At 43.3% G+C, this 20,547-nt stretch overlaps 1 protein-coding gene across 2 annotated transcripts in view; it reads right to left on the bottom strand.

Annotated features, from left to right (window-relative positions):
* Positions 1 to 20,547, bottom strand: part of zfpm2a (zinc finger protein, FOG family member 2a) — a 123,488-nt gene that overhangs the window by 75,518 nt on the left and 27,423 nt on the right. For both annotated transcript variants that reach the window (XM_040012721.1, XM_040012720.1), the window contains exons 2-3: positions 16,047 to 16,205; positions 8,859 to 8,960 (exon numbers count right to left, since the gene is read on the bottom strand). In XM_040012721.1, coding sequence (XP_039868655.1) covers positions 8,859 to 8,960; positions 16,047 to 16,205 — 261 coding nt within the window. The remainder of the gene's footprint in view (positions 1 to 8,858; positions 8,961 to 16,046; positions 16,206 to 20,547) is intronic.

The following is a 20,547-nucleotide window of genomic DNA, read 5'->3' as shown; positions in this document are numbered from 1 at the left end:
TTTAGACACATTTTGTGGACGTCTATTCCCCCACTGCTCCTCATGTCGGTGACAGGGGAGAGTAATCCTATACACAGGCTGCTATTGTGAAATGAGAAACTAGCCTCCTTCACTGCCAGAGACCAGATGCACCTCTCTCTCTCTCTCCTTCTCTCTCTCTCTCTCTGTCCTAATCTGTAAACGACTTAAAGGAGCCTTATCTCCGGGCTCTTCTGCTTCATTTCATGCTTGATTTACTTTAATTTGTCTGATAGGGCACAAGGATTTGGAAATGGCCCATCTTTCGGTGGAAAATGTTCTGATTTTTCTCCGGCATTGTTATGTGGAGGTTTTTGACTTTTCTCTCCCCCTCTCTCGCTCTCTCTTCCTCCTCCTCTTTCTCCATCTCTCTCCCTCTCTGTCTCCCTCCCTCTCTCTTTCTCTCTCCATCACCTCTCTTTTTTTTTTCCTTTTGAGGGGTGGGGGTGGGAGGGGGGGTGGATCTTGCTCCAGTGCAACAGTCTGTTTGAGTGCATTTAGATTCGAGCTAGCACAGCACAAACAACTTTTCCATGTGGTGCGATTTTGTGATGGGCGACGGCGACACAGGAGTCGTGTTTGCCTTTCAGATCCACATTGGGCGCAGAGCAGCCGAGTGCTTCAAACCACAAAGATCTTATGTTTAAGTTAAGAGGCGACTGGCCCTCCAGTTTAGCAAGTGGGTGAGCGGCTGGCACTGATAAAGTTGCTCCACAATGAGGGACAGGGACAAGCGACATGTCTACAGATGCTTCGACTTCTTTTTTTTTTTTTTTTCTTCTTCTCCTGGCGGAACTCAAGCGCTTGCTTGACTGTCTGGCTGCTCCCATCACGAAGACATTCTCCCCACTTCTATTTAGTGACTGAATGACAGTGGAGGCAGTGAGCTATGATTAGAGAGGAGCCCATATCTTACTAGATCCTGAATAATCTCCATCCCCTCCCACCAATGAGCAAGGCACAGAGGCGGCGGAGAAAGCCAGAGGAAAAATGAGACAAGAAGAATGGACAGAGCTGTCCTATGTATGCCAAGATGTCACATAGTTCCCCTGGACTCCTCTATATGCCCAGTGTGGACACAGTATAAAAAGAAAAATCAAAATTCATTCACTTTGAGTCGCTTTAACTAATCTGAGCAGTGGCAGACGTAATCAAAGAGAATTTTACATTGAAATCTGAACAGAAGAGAAAGAGACATTAACTCGAGACTTGCATTAAACAATTAAACTCATTCACAACTAGTGGTTAACTGATTGGCTTTTAAAAAAAAAAAAAAATCAATTTCCCAAACACAACGACATGAAACGTCACTAACTCCGCCTCCAACACATAAATAAATGGTTAACTACACACACAGAGGAAAAACAGAGAGGAAGAAACAGGGAAACGGGGGGACCATTGAAATTCATCTCACAGCCTGAATTTACTTAACTGCGGGTCTGTGCGCGGTGATAAACGGAGTGATGATCCGGCAACACGTCTTTATCCATGCTTTGCTTTAATTAACGGCGGCTTGTTTGTTGAAAAGATGATTAATATGCCAATGAAAATTGCATAATTGAATACCACAACACTCGCACAATCAGGGAGGAACATGCCATTTTTTATTAACTTTTCAGTATCATTATTATTACTATTATTTGGTATTTTAATTCACTTGACAAGCGGCGCCCCTCCCCACCCCTCCCCACCACAACCACCACCTTTAAACAGACAAAAAAAACAAAACAAAACCAAAAAAAACACCAAGGATGGTGGAATTGGCGTGACCGGTGGGCCACACTGGGCCCAGCTGTTCATCACCAATAGGAGGTCTTCACAGTCGGTGGTACTGCTGTGATATCAACACCTATCAGTGTGAATGCTGCACATGAGTCCGTGTGTTAGAGCAGGGACAGTGAGAGTAGAGCGGGGTTGGGGGTGGCTGGGTTGGATGCAGCTTGCATGGCACTGACTGAACTCCTGTGGCCAAGCAGAAATCTGTGAGGACACCAAAAGTAAAAGTTTGCACACGCATATGAAATTGCACACTATCTGAAGCACCGGGGACCAGATTTTTTTTCCCCTTCACAAAGCAAAATTCACGCATGAAGAAATAACTCCAACGTCACTCGAATAAAAAAGTTAAAAAAAGAGGCCAAATGAAAACGACGAATTCCACAATTTGAACGAGTTTCACTTGAGCAACCCAGAGTTTACTCAGTGTTACATCCCCTGGCACAACTTGCACCAGCGTCTCCATACTAATGCTAAATACACACATCAAATATTCAGCCAATTACAATGAGAGCTCTTGCAAAAAAGAAAAAAGAAAAAGAAAAACCTGCAATGCTATGGTGCCCGGGAGGGTAAGCATTACAGACCAAACACACTTTCAGAGAGCTAAAGAAAGACACCAGGGGTGTCGAGTCCCCCCTGGGGTGGAGGGTAGAAACAGCAACACCAACCTGCCCTTTAGGACTGTCACATTTAGCGACGATTTATTTTATTTGGACTTTTTCACATGAAGTGGAATCAAAAAGCAGCTGATTTGTGGACAAAACGCTTGGAAGTAAATGATCTTATTAAAGCCTTCTCCCACGTATCCACACAAAACTAGAACTGGATATAGTGACATCTCCCTCACATGATAAGAACAGTGATTGCATTTTTGTCCTATTTTAGATTATATAACTAACAGCCATGAAGTTCCTCCATAAAGCCTCTTAGTATAGCGGATCAGTGACTAAATTTGCATCGAGTCGATGCAGCACAGGAGTACAGTGATTTGTCTAATCTCTTGTTGCATATTTCATCGCTATAATCACACATTGTGCATTTGCGAGTGTGTACGTGGTGGTGATGGCGGTTGCGGTTGGGGGGGGAAGTGGGCTGTTTTCTCCTTGCACAGGTGATGCATAGAGTACAAAGCCTTCATCGACAATCTCTTAAGAAATAAATGTATTTGTTAAAAAAAGAAGAAGAAGAAGAAGCGGACAAATGTTTACACACAGCACTTTGATTGCAATTTAATTTTACATCACTCAGGGCCCTGAACTCACAGAGAAGCTGATGATGGACTTTCATCATCAGTATCAGCAATCTCAGTGTCATTCATGTTTTGTGAGACTTGTCAGAAGACTTTGAATAAACCCCTGGAGGAGCGAGATAAAACCTTCCTTTTCTGCGGGAGAATTGCCATGATGCACGTCCAAATTTCTTGATTACAAGACGAAGCGGGGGGAGAGAGAGGAAAAAAAGTAAAAATAAAAAAATAAAAATAAAAACCTTGAATGAAAGCCTGCGCTGAAAGTTTTCAGTTTGCTGATATAACAGTCAAGTGTGTCTATAAGTCTACTTAAAACGCTTAGGTATCAGTGGAGACAGCTGCGACACCCTCGTCTTATGATTCTGTCGAGACAGTACACTATCAAACCTTTCATACCGTTCCCAAGCTACATTTCCGGTGACAAAAGCTTTGCGAAAGCCTCCTGAAGGATTCATCTATATCCTAATATTTCCAATCCAATTTAACTGGAGCAGCCGGAGTGGTCTGAGCACTAGTTTACCAATCTTTGCTTTCCAAGACTCTGTGTGCTGAAGGCTTGAGGGGTTCAATCAATGGCGCTTTGATCTCGGCTGGAACCATAATTATTTAACATTGTTACAAGGATTTCTCTAATCCATCCTACCATTAAATCCCTTTTACACCCTCATCTTCTGCAGCCTAATCTGCATCTGGGTGCTCCGTTTGTCTCTCTCCCTCATTTCGGCTCGCCCCTCCCTCCTTGACGACACCCTGACTTTATAATGGACTTGGGTGTCGACTTAGAAAATGCCTTGTTTACTGAGAGCGACCTGATTGAACTGTGCTCAAACGGGCTGTTGCTGTGTAAGAATTTAAAAGTTGTTTTTCTTAGCCGATCTGTACTTTTAAGTGCTACATAGTTTGGGTTTACTTTCAGTTCAGCTGGGACTGAATGGTGAAAGGATTCTGCAGCTATAATGCCAAGATCTGGTCACCGAGCTCAGTAATCTCAAACATTTCACATTGTGGTCCACACCACATATGACCCACTTTGACCTTAAGTGGGCTCGGCAAGTAAAAAAAATCCCCTTTCTATTAGCGTAAAGACTTAATGCCTAAATTTGTCAATATTAGAAAAAGAAGAGTAATTACTACACTTTCCTCAGTTCAACATGTTTCTGTTTTTCAACGTGATAAAGAAATGCTGTTCTAGTAAATGAAGAACGGCTCTTTGGGCTTAAACTGTAAGAAAAAATCGTGCTTATATTCCAGACCATCCTGTAATTGGAGGAAAGTTTTTTTTTGTAAACCACAGAAAATGTCCCATATTTATTATTGATTTTATTGTGGACACGTTCTTAAAAAACAGATATTTCTGTAGTACTTTTCTGCCATTTAACTGATTATCTATTATTTTATTACTACAGTATGAATGGCTCTAGGTGAGATCTTTATCAGCATGACAAGTTGTAAAATTTATAAATATAAAAGTCCAAAATTTATCCTTCCCTTTATCCAGAGCCAGAGTTTTTGCCAGGCTGATTGTGGCCCCTGGGCCTTATGTTGGACACCCCTGGTCTAGATATAACTGTCACCGCTTCATCTTCATTTTATCTTTTTTTTTGGTCAATTTTTCCACTAAGTTTCTTCAGATGAACCAAGGGAATGTCCTAGTTCATGTAACTGATGCCCAAAAGGTTTCATCCCATCTGTTTATTTTCATGATCACTTTGTCTCCCAACAAAAAAGGGCCCACTGTCCTTTTGCAAATATTTGCATGTCTGTGTTTCACCACGATATAAATAGCAGCACGGGCAATCGCAAACATTTGTTGAGGCACCTGCCACAGTATCGTGGCCATCTGGTCCTCCAATTCTCCTAGCATGACATATGTGCATTAAACCTGAAATGGTTATTGTTTTTTTTTTCCTTTTTTTTTTTCCTTTGGCGACTGGAAGAAGATGGATTGGCCACAGATCGTTCTAGGTTGGCTGGAGTCAAAAATGAGACTCGAGACTTTTTACATCTGAGTGAGGCTGCGTTTTCAGCATGTGCATGTTTGATGTCTTGAAAGGGGAAAAGAAGGGGGTGGATATAAATGGATATCTTTTTTCAGGGTGAAGTGTGTGTGTGTGTGTGTGTGTGTGTGTGTGTGTGTGTGTGTGTGTGTGTGTGTGTGTGTGTGTGTGTGTGTGTGTCCCACTGTCAGGTAGATTCTCAGATGGCCACTCCTTCAGCTGACCCCTGCCTCGCCCTGGCTGATGCCCAGCTGGCATCAGCAGCTGAGCAAGCTGGGCCATGCCGGCCGTCAGGGACAAGCCAAGAGAAGAGATTTGTGGACAAGGTGATCACATTACTTCTGTTACCACTCTGTCACACTCATCTGCCCCTTCTGCATCTCCTTCTTTACAGCGTGGCTCATTTTAAGTGTGTTTTAGGGCTGATATCTTAGATGTTGATGTCACTGTATGCAAGTCACATCTACTTCAAATCCAGTTTAATCAGTTTGGGAAATTGGGTGTTGACATTAGCTGCAAACTGACAGCTACAGTAGATCAGCTTAATTCAATTCAAAACACTAGCATGTTTAATGCTGCTTCTAAAGTTCTCTGAGGCATTCCAGTGATATAATGTTGCACTCTGGGACAGTTTATGGGCCTTTTTTTTTTTTTTTTTTTTTAGAAAAAGGTTAAAATCTAAGCAGCTGCTAAGTCTTTCTTAGCCTTTTAAAACTCCATGTCATAATTTTGCAGTGGAGATGATTTTTTTAGACTTTGACAGCTTGTTGTGCAGTTTCACTAATTATTCCGAGTGGAAAGTAAGCTATGCATCATTTGGCACAATGCTAGAATTGGCAAAACTATGGCAAACAATAAAGTTATTTGGGGGGGGGAAATGCACAAGTCTGAAACTCTTGCTAATTTTGTCGCTAATCAACGTGTTATAATCAGAGGATATCCACCTGTAGATGCTAAAATCAATCACGATCAGTTCAAAAGATGGCATTCATCATGCTTCAATCTGCAAAAAGATTGTAATCAATGGAAATGCTTTCCACTGTATCACTACAGAAATAAAATACAATGAAACTTGTTAGCACACACATCACACTGCATGTGCACACTGTATTTGTTTGCATTTGGGCAGCATAATAAGCAGTGAAGGCAAACCACATCCTATTAGCAGTGGACAACACAGTGCCGTATCTGAGTATGTGCTGCTTCTTCAGCTACATATTAGCTTTAATTCTTAAATTTAGAGGTCCACAGCGTAACCTAACAAATGCACACACAGACTAGACACTTGAGCTGAAACTGCAGCGAACACAATTACAGCACTCTTAACGAACCCTGGATTTTCTTCACTTTCCAAAGCGGGGTGTGGTTTACATGAGAAGGCATTTAGATAAGGATGAGAACAAGTTCATTAGCAGAGTTAGCTAGCTAACACACGCCATTCCCAATTAGCCTAGAGGAGAGCAAGCGGGAGAGAATCGAGAGAGACGGAGTCAGATTCCTATCACAGGCAGTCCATGAAAATGAATAGAATAGCATGACACGCTATCTGGCAAATCAGCGGCTGATTGCGAAACACCCGTGACGAGAAATGAACACGAGACAGAAGATCAGTGTGCAGATTTGCTTAAGGACATACTTGTAGAGATGAGGGGAGAGAAAGGGAACTCGCTGGGTGTTCCACATCAGAGACCCAGCACTCTGAACAACAGAGAAGAGCCAGCTATCAGATTAATAGTGAGTCATTCAGTACGCTTCTCTGCTGTTCCAGACAGAAAGACAATCAGAGAACAGGGGCCAATCGTGGACAGCACTTGACATGAGTTACTAAAGTGGAGATGAAATGCAGGGACAAAAAAAAAAAAGAAAGAAAAAAGTTCAATTACAGGATGTAGATTGTAAAGGCTTTTGTTGTTACTCAGCAAAAGGGAAATGGTATGGAGGTGCTTCAATAGAATCACCAAAGCAGGTGGGCATGTTCCGAGTTAGCCCACCTCATTAAAAGGCTTCACTCTCTTTTTATGTAATGGCCATTACACCTCCTATTCAGATGCACACGCGCAGTGATTAAAAATTATCTGTTGGTGATCATAATCACAGCTGCTTAAACTTAAGCCAAAGAATAACAAAGAACTTTTGAATGCTCAACTATCTGAACATTTACAAAGAGATTAAAGGGGAGACAGTCTACAAACTAAATAAATTTGCTTTTAATCGCTTCCAACAGGAAGTCATGTCATTTCGAATGTCCCTATCTGATTGTCTGATTCCCCCTCTTTATTCAAATTATAACATGCCCATCTGACTTTTCCAGCACAATGGGAAAAATTAAAAAGGGAAATGACCTTTCATGGCAGCCATGATGAAAGAGTGAATGGCATTATTATGCGCCAAGATTAATTTCGGTCTACTCCGCAGTGCCCATTGAGAAAACACACAAGGGGGGCACGGGTGCCTTAGTCGCTCATTAATTGGTAGGTGTATCATAGAGATGTCAAAAACAAGATGATTATAAACCGATGACCCGGCTGCGAAGCGCACACAATACGCTACAATATAAAAGCTTGTTTGCTTAAAGTTGGGTGCAGCCAGGTGCTAAGTGTCATTTTTCCGGCAGCAATACAGCAGAGATTGGGCCACAAGTGTCCAAGTCCTCTGATAAGTTGGAACCACTCATGCTGCGGTTTAGCAAAACATGAAATGGGCATCATGTCTCACATCACTTCCCCTGCAGTTCAGCTGTCCTCGCTGTATGCAAAGAGAAAGTTTACTTCAAGTCCCCCTCCTCTCCCTCCCCGCTGCCTGTCCAGCAGTGTGTTTCTGAGCCTCTAATTCTCATTCTGATGGCTAAGTAGAAGGGGGAAAGCATAATTACAGTCAGTCATACATCCAGTCATGCTACATCCATCCCTCCTTTTCAAAGCAGTATTTTTAAGCTCAGCATTTCTTGCCAAAAAAGGGGGCCTTTTTTTTTTTCCTCTGCATGTGATGCCTTCTTTTTGTCATGGCCCCCATAGTTCTGAGCTGACCCCCTCAGCCCTGTCTCCTGACTGATCACAGTGATGGTTTATTACTGTCGTCCCGGCGCTCTTATCTTTAGCCAGCAATGCTCATTTCCTTCCCCAGATTTAAATGCAAATGTGAAATTTAATGATAAATGCATTATCTGATAGGTGCGATAACACTGATTCACTGTCAGTATAAAATACACACCCCGGGGGGCTTCGAGCTAGCAAGCACAACTTGCCCAAATCCACTTTTTTCTCCCGCTCTCTCTTTCTTTTCTCCCCCCCCCCCAAACGCATGTACCTGCAATAAATTCTTGAGGTCATTTTATGCATTAAAAGGAATCACATTTTGTGTGTTCAGCAGTGCGGGCGCAGGCTATTGCTGAGCAGTAATTGCCGTGCAACTATCTTGTTCAATGTATTATCCATCATTTTGATGAAGTTACTTTTACTAAAAGGGCAAACAAGATAAAAAAAAATGTGTTGTAAACTCTTCAAAAGCTGCGTCTGCATTACATTATTCAGTTCTTTAAAAAAAAAAGTCTTTAAGGAGGCAGTTGTCGACAATTTAATTTACTGTTAACCGAATGGTGGCTTCATGTACATTTCAAGCGAGCAGCAGACTTCTCGACACGATTGTGTAGCTACATAGTTACTATACAAGGCAATCATTTTTAGAAACAATAATATTTTATCCCCTTTATCACCTTCCCTCGAACTACACCGCATGCCTTTCAGTTACTCAACAATAACTTTATCAAATGACCCCCGAAAGCCTGTCTTGTAAAGTAATACTCATGCTTTTCTTACTTGGACCATCCCATTCCTCTGGCCCCATGGCAGCGTGCCTGCTCTTCTCCCCCTGCCCATCCATCTCCGACTCTCCTGCCTCTCGATTGCCATCTTCCTCTCCTGTAAGTAAAAGAGGGAAAAAAGCACTTTAAGTCCCACAATGCACACAAGACCCAAAGTGAACAGCACTCTCTCCAAATTTAATGTTTGGACACGTAATTTAATGAATCGTTGCATTATGCAGACTTTGGTTTTTTAACATCTTCTCCCTGTACCAGTTAAGTGTCACAATGTGACGTGTGTGTTTCCGTGTATGATTTTGTAAAAGTGCATTCACCACATGCAGCTGCACACTTTTATGTAAAAAGGAGTTCCCATGAGTGCTTGCAGGAACAGGAGGAAGCCCAATGGAACAGGAAGGAAAGCAATGTGTGGGAGAGAGGTGGCTATTTATTACCGTTTGATCTATTGTGGAGGGAGCTAGAATGTGTGTTATAGGATGTAGGGGCTGATTTACAGTCCCAAGGCTCACACAGACCATGCTAAGGGATATTTGGGTATCTCTCTCCAGGATGTAAGTGCTTAAAGACCTTGTTTTACAAAAAAAAGAAAAAAAGACTAGACGCTCTCACTGTAGACGCACTTACTGTAAAAGAAAATCTATTTTTGCATGTCTACGGTAAGCACAGTTTGTACTCAAAAGTTTATAGGCACATAAATCAGAGCTTAGTAGGTGCCCCAAGTGTGGTGCTCTAAATAAATCCAATGTGGCTGACACAGTGGTTGGTGTCTCTTCAGACTCGGGCAGGTAAGAGCAAACCTGCTTGGGGCTGATGGTTTGTGAAGGTACATTCCTCTCACTTTTGTCACCCCATCTTTTTCATTCCTTTGATGTTTTAAACCCAACAGTGAATGGTCAAGGACAGGCCTGGATTGCTCCAGTGGCTTACTACACGCCACCACAAGGGAAAAACAGGGGCGGGAGAGGGCATGTAGATTTAAATACAAATATATGACGACAGGACAACCTATACCTTATGCAGCAAACCTAAATATGAATATATTGTAACCACACCTGCCTCTGTTCTTCGCCCCCCACAGTTCCCAAAAAAACACATTTCTGAGTCTTAGTTATCAACCTTCAAGTGACAACTGCCACAGGACACACACTACGTCACTCCAGCGCCGGCCATCCTCAGTCGGGTTAATCTCCAGATCAAGCACATACTCTGTGCTTGTTTAGCTTTTTTCCCCTTTTTTTTTGACGTGGCTCACTTCAAAGAGAGCGGCAAACATTGCCAAAAGGATGTCAGCTTTCTATCTCCCACTAAAATAGAAGATGTGTGCACGAAGAAAAAAAAAGCGATACTGTAGGGAAGTCTGCAGAAATGTCCTACTTACAGTACATGAGGTCATTATGACCCACTTTTGCTTATGCAAGTGTCTGCTTGGGCTGGCAATTTCTTCCCCCTGCTCCTCCTCTCTCCCAGTATATTATCACGGAGCCCACTCAACTAAATTCCCCCACTATTTATTGTTGGGCCTGGAGAACCTCTTTAGCATACCAGGCTCGTATTATGACGAGGATAACAAAGGCGTATATCAACAGTTCCTTCCAATGGAGCGCAGTTTGAAAAAAAAAAAAAAAAAGCTGGTGAGATAACATTAAAGGCACTACCTTGATCTCAGGCGAACATGTTAAGCCCTGTAACGAAACGTATTGGAAGTGTTTAATTACAGCCCGGGAAATGAAGCTACAAGATGATTCCTTAATTAAGCAGTGATTAAGGATTTTCTGCCTTCTATCTAACACAGTTTGCAGTGCATTTTAAACACAATCGCCCAGGCAACCTCACAGGGAACAATGTCACAGGGCTTTGATGAAGTTTCCTGCACAAATGTCACTAGGAAGAAAAAAAAGGCGAGCAGAGGAAGCAGTGCTGGAGCAGCACTCCTTTGCTTACAGTACAGTCAGTGAGATAAAACCTGGAATACAGAGAAATGTCGAGATCCCCCCCGCCCCGGATTTTAAAACAACATGGAAATGGATTGATTGAGGTGCTCCATTTCATTCACCGAGGTCCAATCTGAGTAATCGAGCCTCTGCTTTGTTTCATCATTTGAATTGAAACCCCTCTGCAGTCTTATCAAAGGGGACAGATTGTCAATGATCATCCTCTACATTATCGCCTAGATCATAATTTACATCTGGCTTAGGTTCCTTTCCCCGCACGCTCAGATGGATATACTTGAGGCTGAGTGAGAGAAAGCTGAGGAGAACAGAAGGGACGGGGAGGGCTGGGGAGGCGAGGCGGCCTGCTGGGTTCTGGGTTGGCGGGCATGCGAGAGGAGCCAGTGAGCTGTTAAAATCAGCTCTATCGCTGCTCTATCAAAGGACAGCTCTCTAGCCAAATCGCAGTCACACGCAGCGTGCCACACATTCAGGTCAATAAGCTTATAGGCGATTTACACAAACAATTCCTCGAGCAAGGTAGCAACAAAGTCATATTGGCTTTTTCCCTCCCTTTTAGCATTGTCTCTGCCGAGGAAGCCCTTGAAAATGTCAATCTCTCGCATGCGACTTTAAGGAGCTCAGGGCACTCTAATCCTGACCACTGAGTCCTGAGACAGGTTGCAATTTCTGCAAGATGGTGTATAAGTATTTTTAAGTATTCCTATGGGATTGCAGAGTTCTATAGGTTACCAAATCCCGGGCTCGATGACTTTAACCCAGTGTCGCATTTCTAAACCCATCACATGCTTCCTGGTGTTGGAGCTTGGCGATGATTTTCAAAATGTAATATCAGGAGGGGTATGCCTGCCCCCCCCTCATCAGCATCGTTGATATTGCATATTTGGCTGCTGATGCAGATTGCGTCACATATACAGATAAAGTCAATTCAAGGAAGCAACCTTTTTCACCAAAGTCAAGCATAGCTGTAAGACTTCTCTGCTATCTGAAAAATAGGTCTGAATTGCATGCAATTTGTGGCAGGCAGAGCACTCCAATGGAGGGAGGCTATTAGTGAAATGCCTTGCCACTGTCTCTTTAAATGCCAATAAATTCCCATCATTACAGAATCTGGCAGTTTTCCTCCCTGTCTGCAGCCTGGGTCTTTATCTCGCTCTGCCTCAGTCTCTGAGCATGTAGATCTGGCCCAGTTAGATTGTCATACTTAACAAACATTAATGATTAATTTCCTCCACTGAGTCAAATGGGGCTAAAGGGATGACTCGATTCATCTTATCGCACCACAAATTAGCATTTCCCCATATTCTCCAGCATCAACTGTGCATTAAAATTCCACATTTACCATTCTGGGCACTGGCAGCTGTGGTGAAAGAGCCAAGGAGATCTTCCTCCCGTGTTGCTGGAGATTCAGATTACTTCTGTGTCGCACAAAGAATAATTAATTGTGCCACTTTCTCCTTGTTACTGTACATCTGTGGCTGCCGCAAGTCAAATTACTCACCGAGAGGTTATTTGAAAGTTCAAGGTGTATTTTCTTTTTTAATTATTTACCATGTTAAGTCCTTTGCTTTCACTTTTCACTTCAACTGTGATAGAATATTTCTGCCCACATCGTTTCTGTAATTCGAGGAGAATGGCACAAAAGAGTGCAAATTTTCACGTTTAACTTGATGTATCTTGACACCCGCAACAACCTCAGAAACGAACTGGAAAAAAAACAACCCTTGTGTAATGTAACTTCACGAAAAGCTGTTTTACGTCGAGGAAATGAGACACGTGAAATGACATGTAAATTTACTGTCAGTGCTAAGTAAGGAAGTCATTTGTCATCAGACAAACACTTGGAACGCTCAGAGGGAACAGCTTGTGGCAACACCCTGTGCTGAACTTCACAGATAGCCAACAATAAAAGAGGGGGTGAAACAGCAAGGTGAAATTTCACAATTTCAGTAAAAAAAGATGCCACTCAGCGTATATAAAAAAGGTATCTTTCTCACAATTATGGAGCCAGGTGTGTCAATAGAGTATAAATCTTTTCTGTGGGAGCGAGCGTGTTCATCTGTGGGGTTCTTCACAAGCACAGCTCCATAAATGTGAAATTGACCGAGCAGGAGAGGTTGTTTGAGGTAAAAATTCTTGTTTAATAGCAAGGGAAAGCCAAGGTTATTTCTTTAGATGTGTGCCTTTCCCCCTTCCTCATAGAAGTCTTGAAAGGGAGGCAGACCCCCTCTAAAATGCCATGTATATTAAAAACAGTGTTCAGTCTCTCTGGGGTGCTACTATTCCACCAAGCTTGTTCATTTTCAGAGACATTATTCTGAGCTGAACTGACAGGGGGCTGCTCATACCTGTGACCGTATATCCACACGATTCAGGGCTGCCCATTACTGACGATCAGGACGCATTATGCGAGGGATTAAATTGTGTAGCTGGTCAAAATAGGTCTAACTACTTCATGTGCAGCTGGATAGTCCCATCAGTGATAAAGCACTGTATTTTAATTCTTGATCACTGAATTGTGTATCCAAAATAAAACATTAACTTGCAGAGTACTGAATGAAGCTGTCTAATAGAGGCACTGGATTGGAGTAATTACCTGGGATGATGTGAAACACATGTTCTTGATGTACAAATTTACTTTTATTTTAATAGATTCTGTCTGTTTGAACTTTTTTTTGACTCCAAAAACAAAATAATAAAATCACTCCTTCCTTTGTTAAACTGGACATGTGCGACCACTGGTGAGGCCTAACAAAAGGACAATGCTGTGTTTAAATGGGTCATAAGTCAGAGGGCTTAGGAAGCACTGATGCAGGACTAATCATTTCTACTGTTTGTCTGAAGAAGAAAAAAAAAAAGATGATCCTAAAAGCATTTTTGTCATTTCTGTTGCCAATGTCAATCTAACAGGCCCTTGTGTGTGTGTGTGTGTGTGTGTGTGAGAGAGAGAGAGAGATGCCAACAGCACCTTACAAGCTAAATCAATGAAAGGGCCAAAACCCAGTGAGAGCCACAGCACTATTAACTAAACAGGTCAGGGAGTCAGCCGTCACCTAATTTTGAGGTTCCTGAGCCTCAGACCAAGATGGGACGTCAAGGTGCTCCACGCACTTATCTGGGGAGTCCCTTTTCTGCAAGGGTAAGGCAAATGGCTGAGTCTTTGGTGGCATTCAACTTCTTGACCTTTGCGCCTTTAAGCGGCTTTGCTACTTCACCGCACTCTGATCAAAGTTAATAAGTGCTTCATATGTTAATGAAAATTGGTACTCCTCTTTGTGTTCCTACAGCTTTTTAATACCTATTATAGACTGAAACTTTTAATGGAGGTTTTAGGTCCCCCTGACAAGCCCATTTCAGAGAGTGACTACACAGATACAAGGCTAAGCTAAGACCAGAGAGTCACTGCTCAGTGGAGGAACCTTACACGGGAGACCTTATTCTCCGGGAAGCAGCAGAAGATAAAGGCCATGGGATGAGTGGCTGCTTTAAAACCCACGTTCAAGTCCGCACAGGGCTAATTACAGCACGCCATCACATTTGAGAGGGTTTAGTTAATCAAGGGGGGGCTCTCTTTTGCCTCCTATAGTCGAGGAATAACACACTTAAACCATTTAATGCCGCCAGGATTGCGTCCCGTTTAATTCAAGGCAGTTTCACATAAGTGGGGTAAATTTAAGCCACTCCGACATTAGTTTTAAACAGATCTAATTGAGGAAGGGATCATGGGAAAGTGGCTACACCTGATGATTGCACACAACTTGGCACTAGGAGAAAAGAAATTTGGATAGTACATCATTTGGGTCTTAGGAGGCAATGGGAGACTTAGCTACTGTAAGCTGAGATAGCAAAGTAATACAAAAAAAATCGGACTAGTAAGGCTCGTGCATGACAAGGAACAGATTAGAAGTGCTCAGGGAAAGTACTATTTGACATTATGGATTGGTATTTTGTGTTGTCTTTATTCATAAACAGGGAAAGGAGATTTGAGACCCGGCTCCTTAAACAAAGGGAATACCAAATGGCACTGACAAGGTTCTTTGAAAATTTTCAGAAGTTGTACTACTTTTTTTTTTTTCTTGTTGTAACCACCAATACGCGCCATCTATTTCATAGCTGCTGGGTTATTAGAAGTATATGCCTCGCACTTTGAAGTTTGAGTGGGGACACATTACGGAGGAGACAAAGGGTGAAGCGGCCGAGGCGTCTCTGGTAATTGCAATTTCTGAACAATTGCGCCGTTCAACTTTTCCCGGAGAACAAAAGGAAAACATTATTGATACGATTACCGGGGCATAGCCTACCTGAAACATGAAAGATTTATTTTTTTTCCTTCAATAATGTAATCCCACGAGGCACATCAGTTTAGAAGTGTGGAGAAATAATTCTAAACAAATTTCCCTTTGAAAGGAGGGCGAGGAGGCAGACATTCAAAGCATCGGTTCTTCATTAAAAAGTCAAATTTGCGGCATCCGAGCGTCAGTAAGAGCGGGGACACCTGGGGTAGCGAACGCCACGCAACCGGAGGCTAGGAAGAGGCGGCGGCGGTGGGGTTGGGGGTGGAGGTTCTGGGCTGGGTTGCGGTGGTTGGGGGGAGGCGGGACAGGTCTGTCATCTTCACACTGTAACCTGAAGCAGGCCACAAATTAGCTCCTGTGATGGCACGGTGTGACCGAAATGAAACAAACACACAAAGAAGCAGTCTAATTGAATTGGAGTTCAAAGAGGACTCGGGCGCATTTGGCGACGCTGAGGCGCTTTATAGTGCTGGACCTCCGAGCAGTAGCAGGTGCTGCTGAGTGTTCACAGAGCTTTAGCGCCGGCTCAAAGGGAAGCGCTACGCTCTCCAGTGCATTGGTGCACCGTAGCACACCTTCACAGCACTATCACAGAGGGAGAGCCAGTGTTGCTGGTGCCATCTCCATCTCAGATCAAACCACTGCTCTTGGGTGGATTGCTGGGGATCAAATATCAAAAATGGATAGTCTCAACTCCAGGCAGTGATGCGGGAGAAATTCTCAGACGGACACAAGTTCTGCCAGGTTTGATTTGAACATGTTGAGGAATTTTATTAGACACAATTGGCAGGAGTTTAACTTACTTTTTGATGCTCAGCACTGGGGCGGGCACAGCATATTGTCCCATATTAGGCGTTTAAAAAAAGAAAAGATGGCTGAACGCTGCATGAGGAAGCCCGCCTGTGAAGTTTCGGTTTTGGCCGAGTGCGGGACGCTCACCTTTGTTGCAGAAGTACTCCATGTCTTCGCAGCTTATGTTCTCAGTCTCAAACTCGGCGGTGAAGTTCTCCTCCACCGAAAACTCATCTTTGGCCAGGAGCTCATTCTCCTCGGAGACGCACTCCTCCTCCTCTTCCTCCAGGCCATCCTCCAGAGGACCTGAGGGAACAGGCACACATATGTACACAGAGACACACACACAGACACACAAGGGAGATGTTCAGCAATTTCATCACACCCTTCAGGCTTTCAAGAATCAAAATCTTGTCTCTCCTTGTTTCCGGTGTTGCAATAATACAAATTCAAAGCGCTGCGCAACATTGCGTGGTCTAAGCGCCGTATGCATACACGTTCAGAGATTCGTACAGGCTAAAGATAAAGCCACCCCAATAAACACTATTATTTTACCACCGTGCTTCACATCAGTGTTTCCATTATTCCTATTGAAAAAAATCCCTTTGAGACTTTTTTTCCCAGAAAAACAAGCTGACATGCAGCCAAGGTGAGCGCTGATGTTAATCCCGCTACCTGCAAAACAAAACCTCACACAGATGGAGAGAGGGAAGGAGAGAAGGGGGGCAAGAAAAAAAAAAAGTTCCTTTCCAGACTTTTCACACAGGCATCAGCATGGGAGGAGGAAAGAAAATACTTTTATTAATTTGTTAGCCTTATCACAGGGTACAATGTTGATTTTCCATTTACATTCCATGCCTCCGGGTAATACACCAGTGCAATCTTAAAGGAGACACTTTTCCGTGTGATTAATTTTTTTCCCCCCTCTGTGCAATATTATTTCTTTAAATCTAAATGATTTCAGAGGTTTTTTTTTGCTTGTAGCTGTACATCTCTTTTGGTATTTGCATATTACCATTTTGCTTCAATCAAGGGTGTTGATGGAATTACTGTACTGCCACCTGAATTGTATTAGTTCTGAAAACATCTCACCCGGCATTTGAATGTTATTAAGATAATACGCATCGCGCACACCTCTCTCCTTTTTCTGCCAAAACATGCCCGCAAAGTCCCCGCATGACATACCAAAAGCAAAAAAGACTGGGGGAGCCCTTCTGGTTTAAGTTTAGTTTAATATTTGAGATGATGCACTCTGAGAAAAACCTGCATAAGCCCCATGAAAAAAACCCAAAAAACACTCCTTGCTCCTTCTCGAGTCGTGTTTAAAGTGAACAATCATGTCAAAAGTGCTGCTGTCACTGCCAGCTAGATGAGGATGCTGTCTCTGTTTCTGCCTCTCGTGCATCCACCTAGAGCTCAAACAGAGCGCACTTACATCCTCTCCACACCTTTCAGTCTGTTTGTTCTATTGTAGCGGGAGCGAGCCCCCTCAGCTTTAATAAAGCAATAATTTCACTTCAGAAAGTGGGGCTGGTGTGCCTCTCCTGTTTCTCTTTCTTCTTGCGACGAGTCTCATAAAAGACCCCCCTGATGTCCACAAACTGCTTGCTCTTTTCATTAGTCTTATAAATTACTCCTTTGTAGAAGCCAACATCTGCAGGAGCCCCGGACATGAAAAGAATTAGCACGCGGATCTCTAATAGACACTGCAGAGGCAGAGTGCCGCTTTTAAATTAGGATACAGTTTTATGATCTTATCTGATGCCTTCTGCTGATTCGCTGAGGAGTGAAGTGAGGCGTGAAGTGACTCGATGAGTCTACCATCACTTAAGATGATACTGAGAGATAAATATCGCCGTATCAAGGGGAGATTGTATGACTGGCGGTAAAAGCTCCTGCCAAGGCAATTGAAGACAGTGTGAAAGAAAGCGGGGAAATACATTTCTATACACACAGTGTGTACACATTCCATTACACAGCTGAATAAGAACTGTGTGTACAACTAAACGATTCTTCCTCTGTTGCTGGCAAATACAGCAGCGCCATTGCACCGCGGAAAATAGACCTACAGTGTTGTGTGATAATAAGGGTAAAGGGAGATTAAAGATAAACTTCATGGTCAATAAAACACAAAGATTAGGTAGATAAGATGAGATAGAATTGAGGTTTAATAGACTCAGAATAAGGGCATCTCACTTCCCCACTCCAACAGATAGTAACTAAATGGAGCATTTTCAAACTGATAGAGATACTGGAGGCCTTGCTGAATATGGAAAAATGAAATATTACACCCAGCCTGAGACATTAAAGGGGGTCCGATGGCTACTTCTTTTGGGACCGCGCAGATTGACCAAAGTTTGCTCGCATTCTCACGTGTTTAGTTTATTATACAGTATTCATTGCATGGAGAGACCTGAAATTATTTCAGAGACAGCAATGATAAGAATAATGACTTTCTAAACGACCAGCAGCACACTCCTAACTCATTTTCTGATAGTGGCGTTCCTGCTATATTTAGTTGTGTACTGTTTAAAATCCTGTCACATTCGCTGTGTGACCCACGCTTGTTGGTGCATTTCTATAGGCTCTGCTGACGAACTGGGCCAGAGGAATGTCGGCTGCTTCGCCCTCTTATCGAGCCTCCTCTGGAGTTCAGATGGCCAATGACACCGCGGAGAAAGTGTCTGCGCTTCACTTTGCCGCAGAAAACAACACAGCCGGCTTTAAGTGGTGCGCTCATTACAGCTGATCTAAGCCTGCTAGAGATGCATGTTAACTTTATAGTAACAAGCGATCTTTACCCAACGACAAAATCATCTACCGGTTGACGTAATTAGCGAGGCAGCTTCATTTTAAAGAGTGAGCAATCAGAAAATATCACCCCGTTTTCTTCCTTTCTCTGTTTTATATCATTTTAAGTTGCACATTTAAGACAAAACATGTCATTTAAAGATATGAAGTCACAGGTTTGTTCCTCTGGAAATATTTGACACGTGGCGACGGGTTACAGGAAGGCTTCCTAACAGGTTGAGAACCACTCGACTCAACAGTTAATTAGTTTATCATTAAAAATTATCGTTAAAATAATTAGCAGCTGAAGCCCTGCGCTAATTATCTGTAACCTGAAGTGTGGCAGCCTTTCAGAGCACACTTTCAAGTTTGCAGACAAAAGGCTTGGATCGTGAGATAATCGTAGCACAAACGCTGCTATCTGCTCACTTTTAACAGGATCTTTCAGGAGGCTGCACTCTGTCTCAACTTCCTCTCAATCAGGGTCAGTGTCCAGGTATCCCAGCACCCTCCACATCCGCCCTGACACATGCGCACCCTCCAGCCTCGACTGTATCATCCGCATTCATCAAGACTCTTCTTCTGCCGAGAGAGACCGAAAGAAATCTCAGCTCTGTTCAAACAGTCATGCAGCAGGAGCAGCCAATGCTAATAGAGACATTGGTAGCTGAATGCAGGCTTGATCACAGTGGCTCTTTTGTTCATGGCGTGGCCTCTGTCTGATAGGGATCGGCCATGCGGAGTGGAGCTCCGAAGAGGGATATGGTAATGCCCCCACTGAGTCTATAAAATGGGGTGATACTCTGAGACCATATGATGGACAGAGGATTAATGAGTCACAGAGGAAGAGGGGAACAGAGGAGTACGGACTGAGGTGGTGGAATGAGCATATCTTTCAGGAAAATATACTCTGTACTCAAGTCTGTGCCTCAGTGGACTAAAACAGAAAATAGGAAAGAAAAAACACACACACATGTGCCAACCTTGTTCCAAAGCTCACACTCAAAAAAAAAGGAAGACGAAGAAAAAGAGGAGCTCTGAAGAAATATGTGTGTATGTGCAAAACTGTATGAGTGACTGCTAATTTCATGGCATGCTTTTTCAAGCATCCGCAATGTGGGGAGCTTGTGGCCGGGCTGTGATAGCGATACCTCACATTATCAGCAGGCTCCACAGTGTGATGTGTGGATCACAAACCCAGCCTCCTCTATAGCTCCCTAATTAGAGGTGAGGTAATTGAATCTGACAGAACAAAGCGGCAGATCTCTATAAGCATGGAAATCATTTTTGCTCCCACCTATACAGTTTTTCATCCAAACGGTCCATTGAAAATGTGTCCAAGCTGGCCTGGGGATAAAACGTAGCACCTGAGACTAAACATGAATGCATAATGCAGCCCTAAAATCCAACAGGGCCACACAGCTCAACCTCTGCCAGCTCTGCTCCTCCTCGTGACTGGCCCTTTGTGCCAAAACTGATACTGGGCCTTCCTCACTTCCGGGTGAACACGCACACACACATGCAAACTTTTGCGTGGGAGGAAATACAGGAATACACTTTGCCAAGCAGGTTTAGATTCCTGTGATCCTAACCCTCCACAGCTGGAGAAAAAGGAAACGACAACCGTGTGCGAAAACATAAAAACACGACTGTGTCTCATCTTGGAGGATAGGTCGGGAAGGTTGAGAGAGAGAAACGAGAAAGAGAAGGAGGAGGAGGTAGTGGAGAGAGGCAAAGGGAGACTGGGGGCCATCCTCTCTCCTCAGCTCTAATGACCTTTGGGAAGCAGAGGGCTCCCTCAGCCTTGGAGGAGACTTAGTGTATATGTTACAGGGCTCAAGCCACTAATTTAATCCTT

The sequence above is a fragment of the Simochromis diagramma genome, unplaced genomic scaffold (genome assembly GCF_900408965.1).
Source record: "Simochromis diagramma unplaced genomic scaffold, fSimDia1.1 OVJJ01000618.1, whole genome shotgun sequence".
Taxonomy (NCBI): Eukaryota; Metazoa; Chordata; class Actinopteri; order Cichliformes; family Cichlidae; genus Simochromis; species Simochromis diagramma.
The sequence above is the reverse complement of the archived record's forward strand: the minus strand, read 5'-3'. Positions and strand labels throughout refer to the sequence as shown.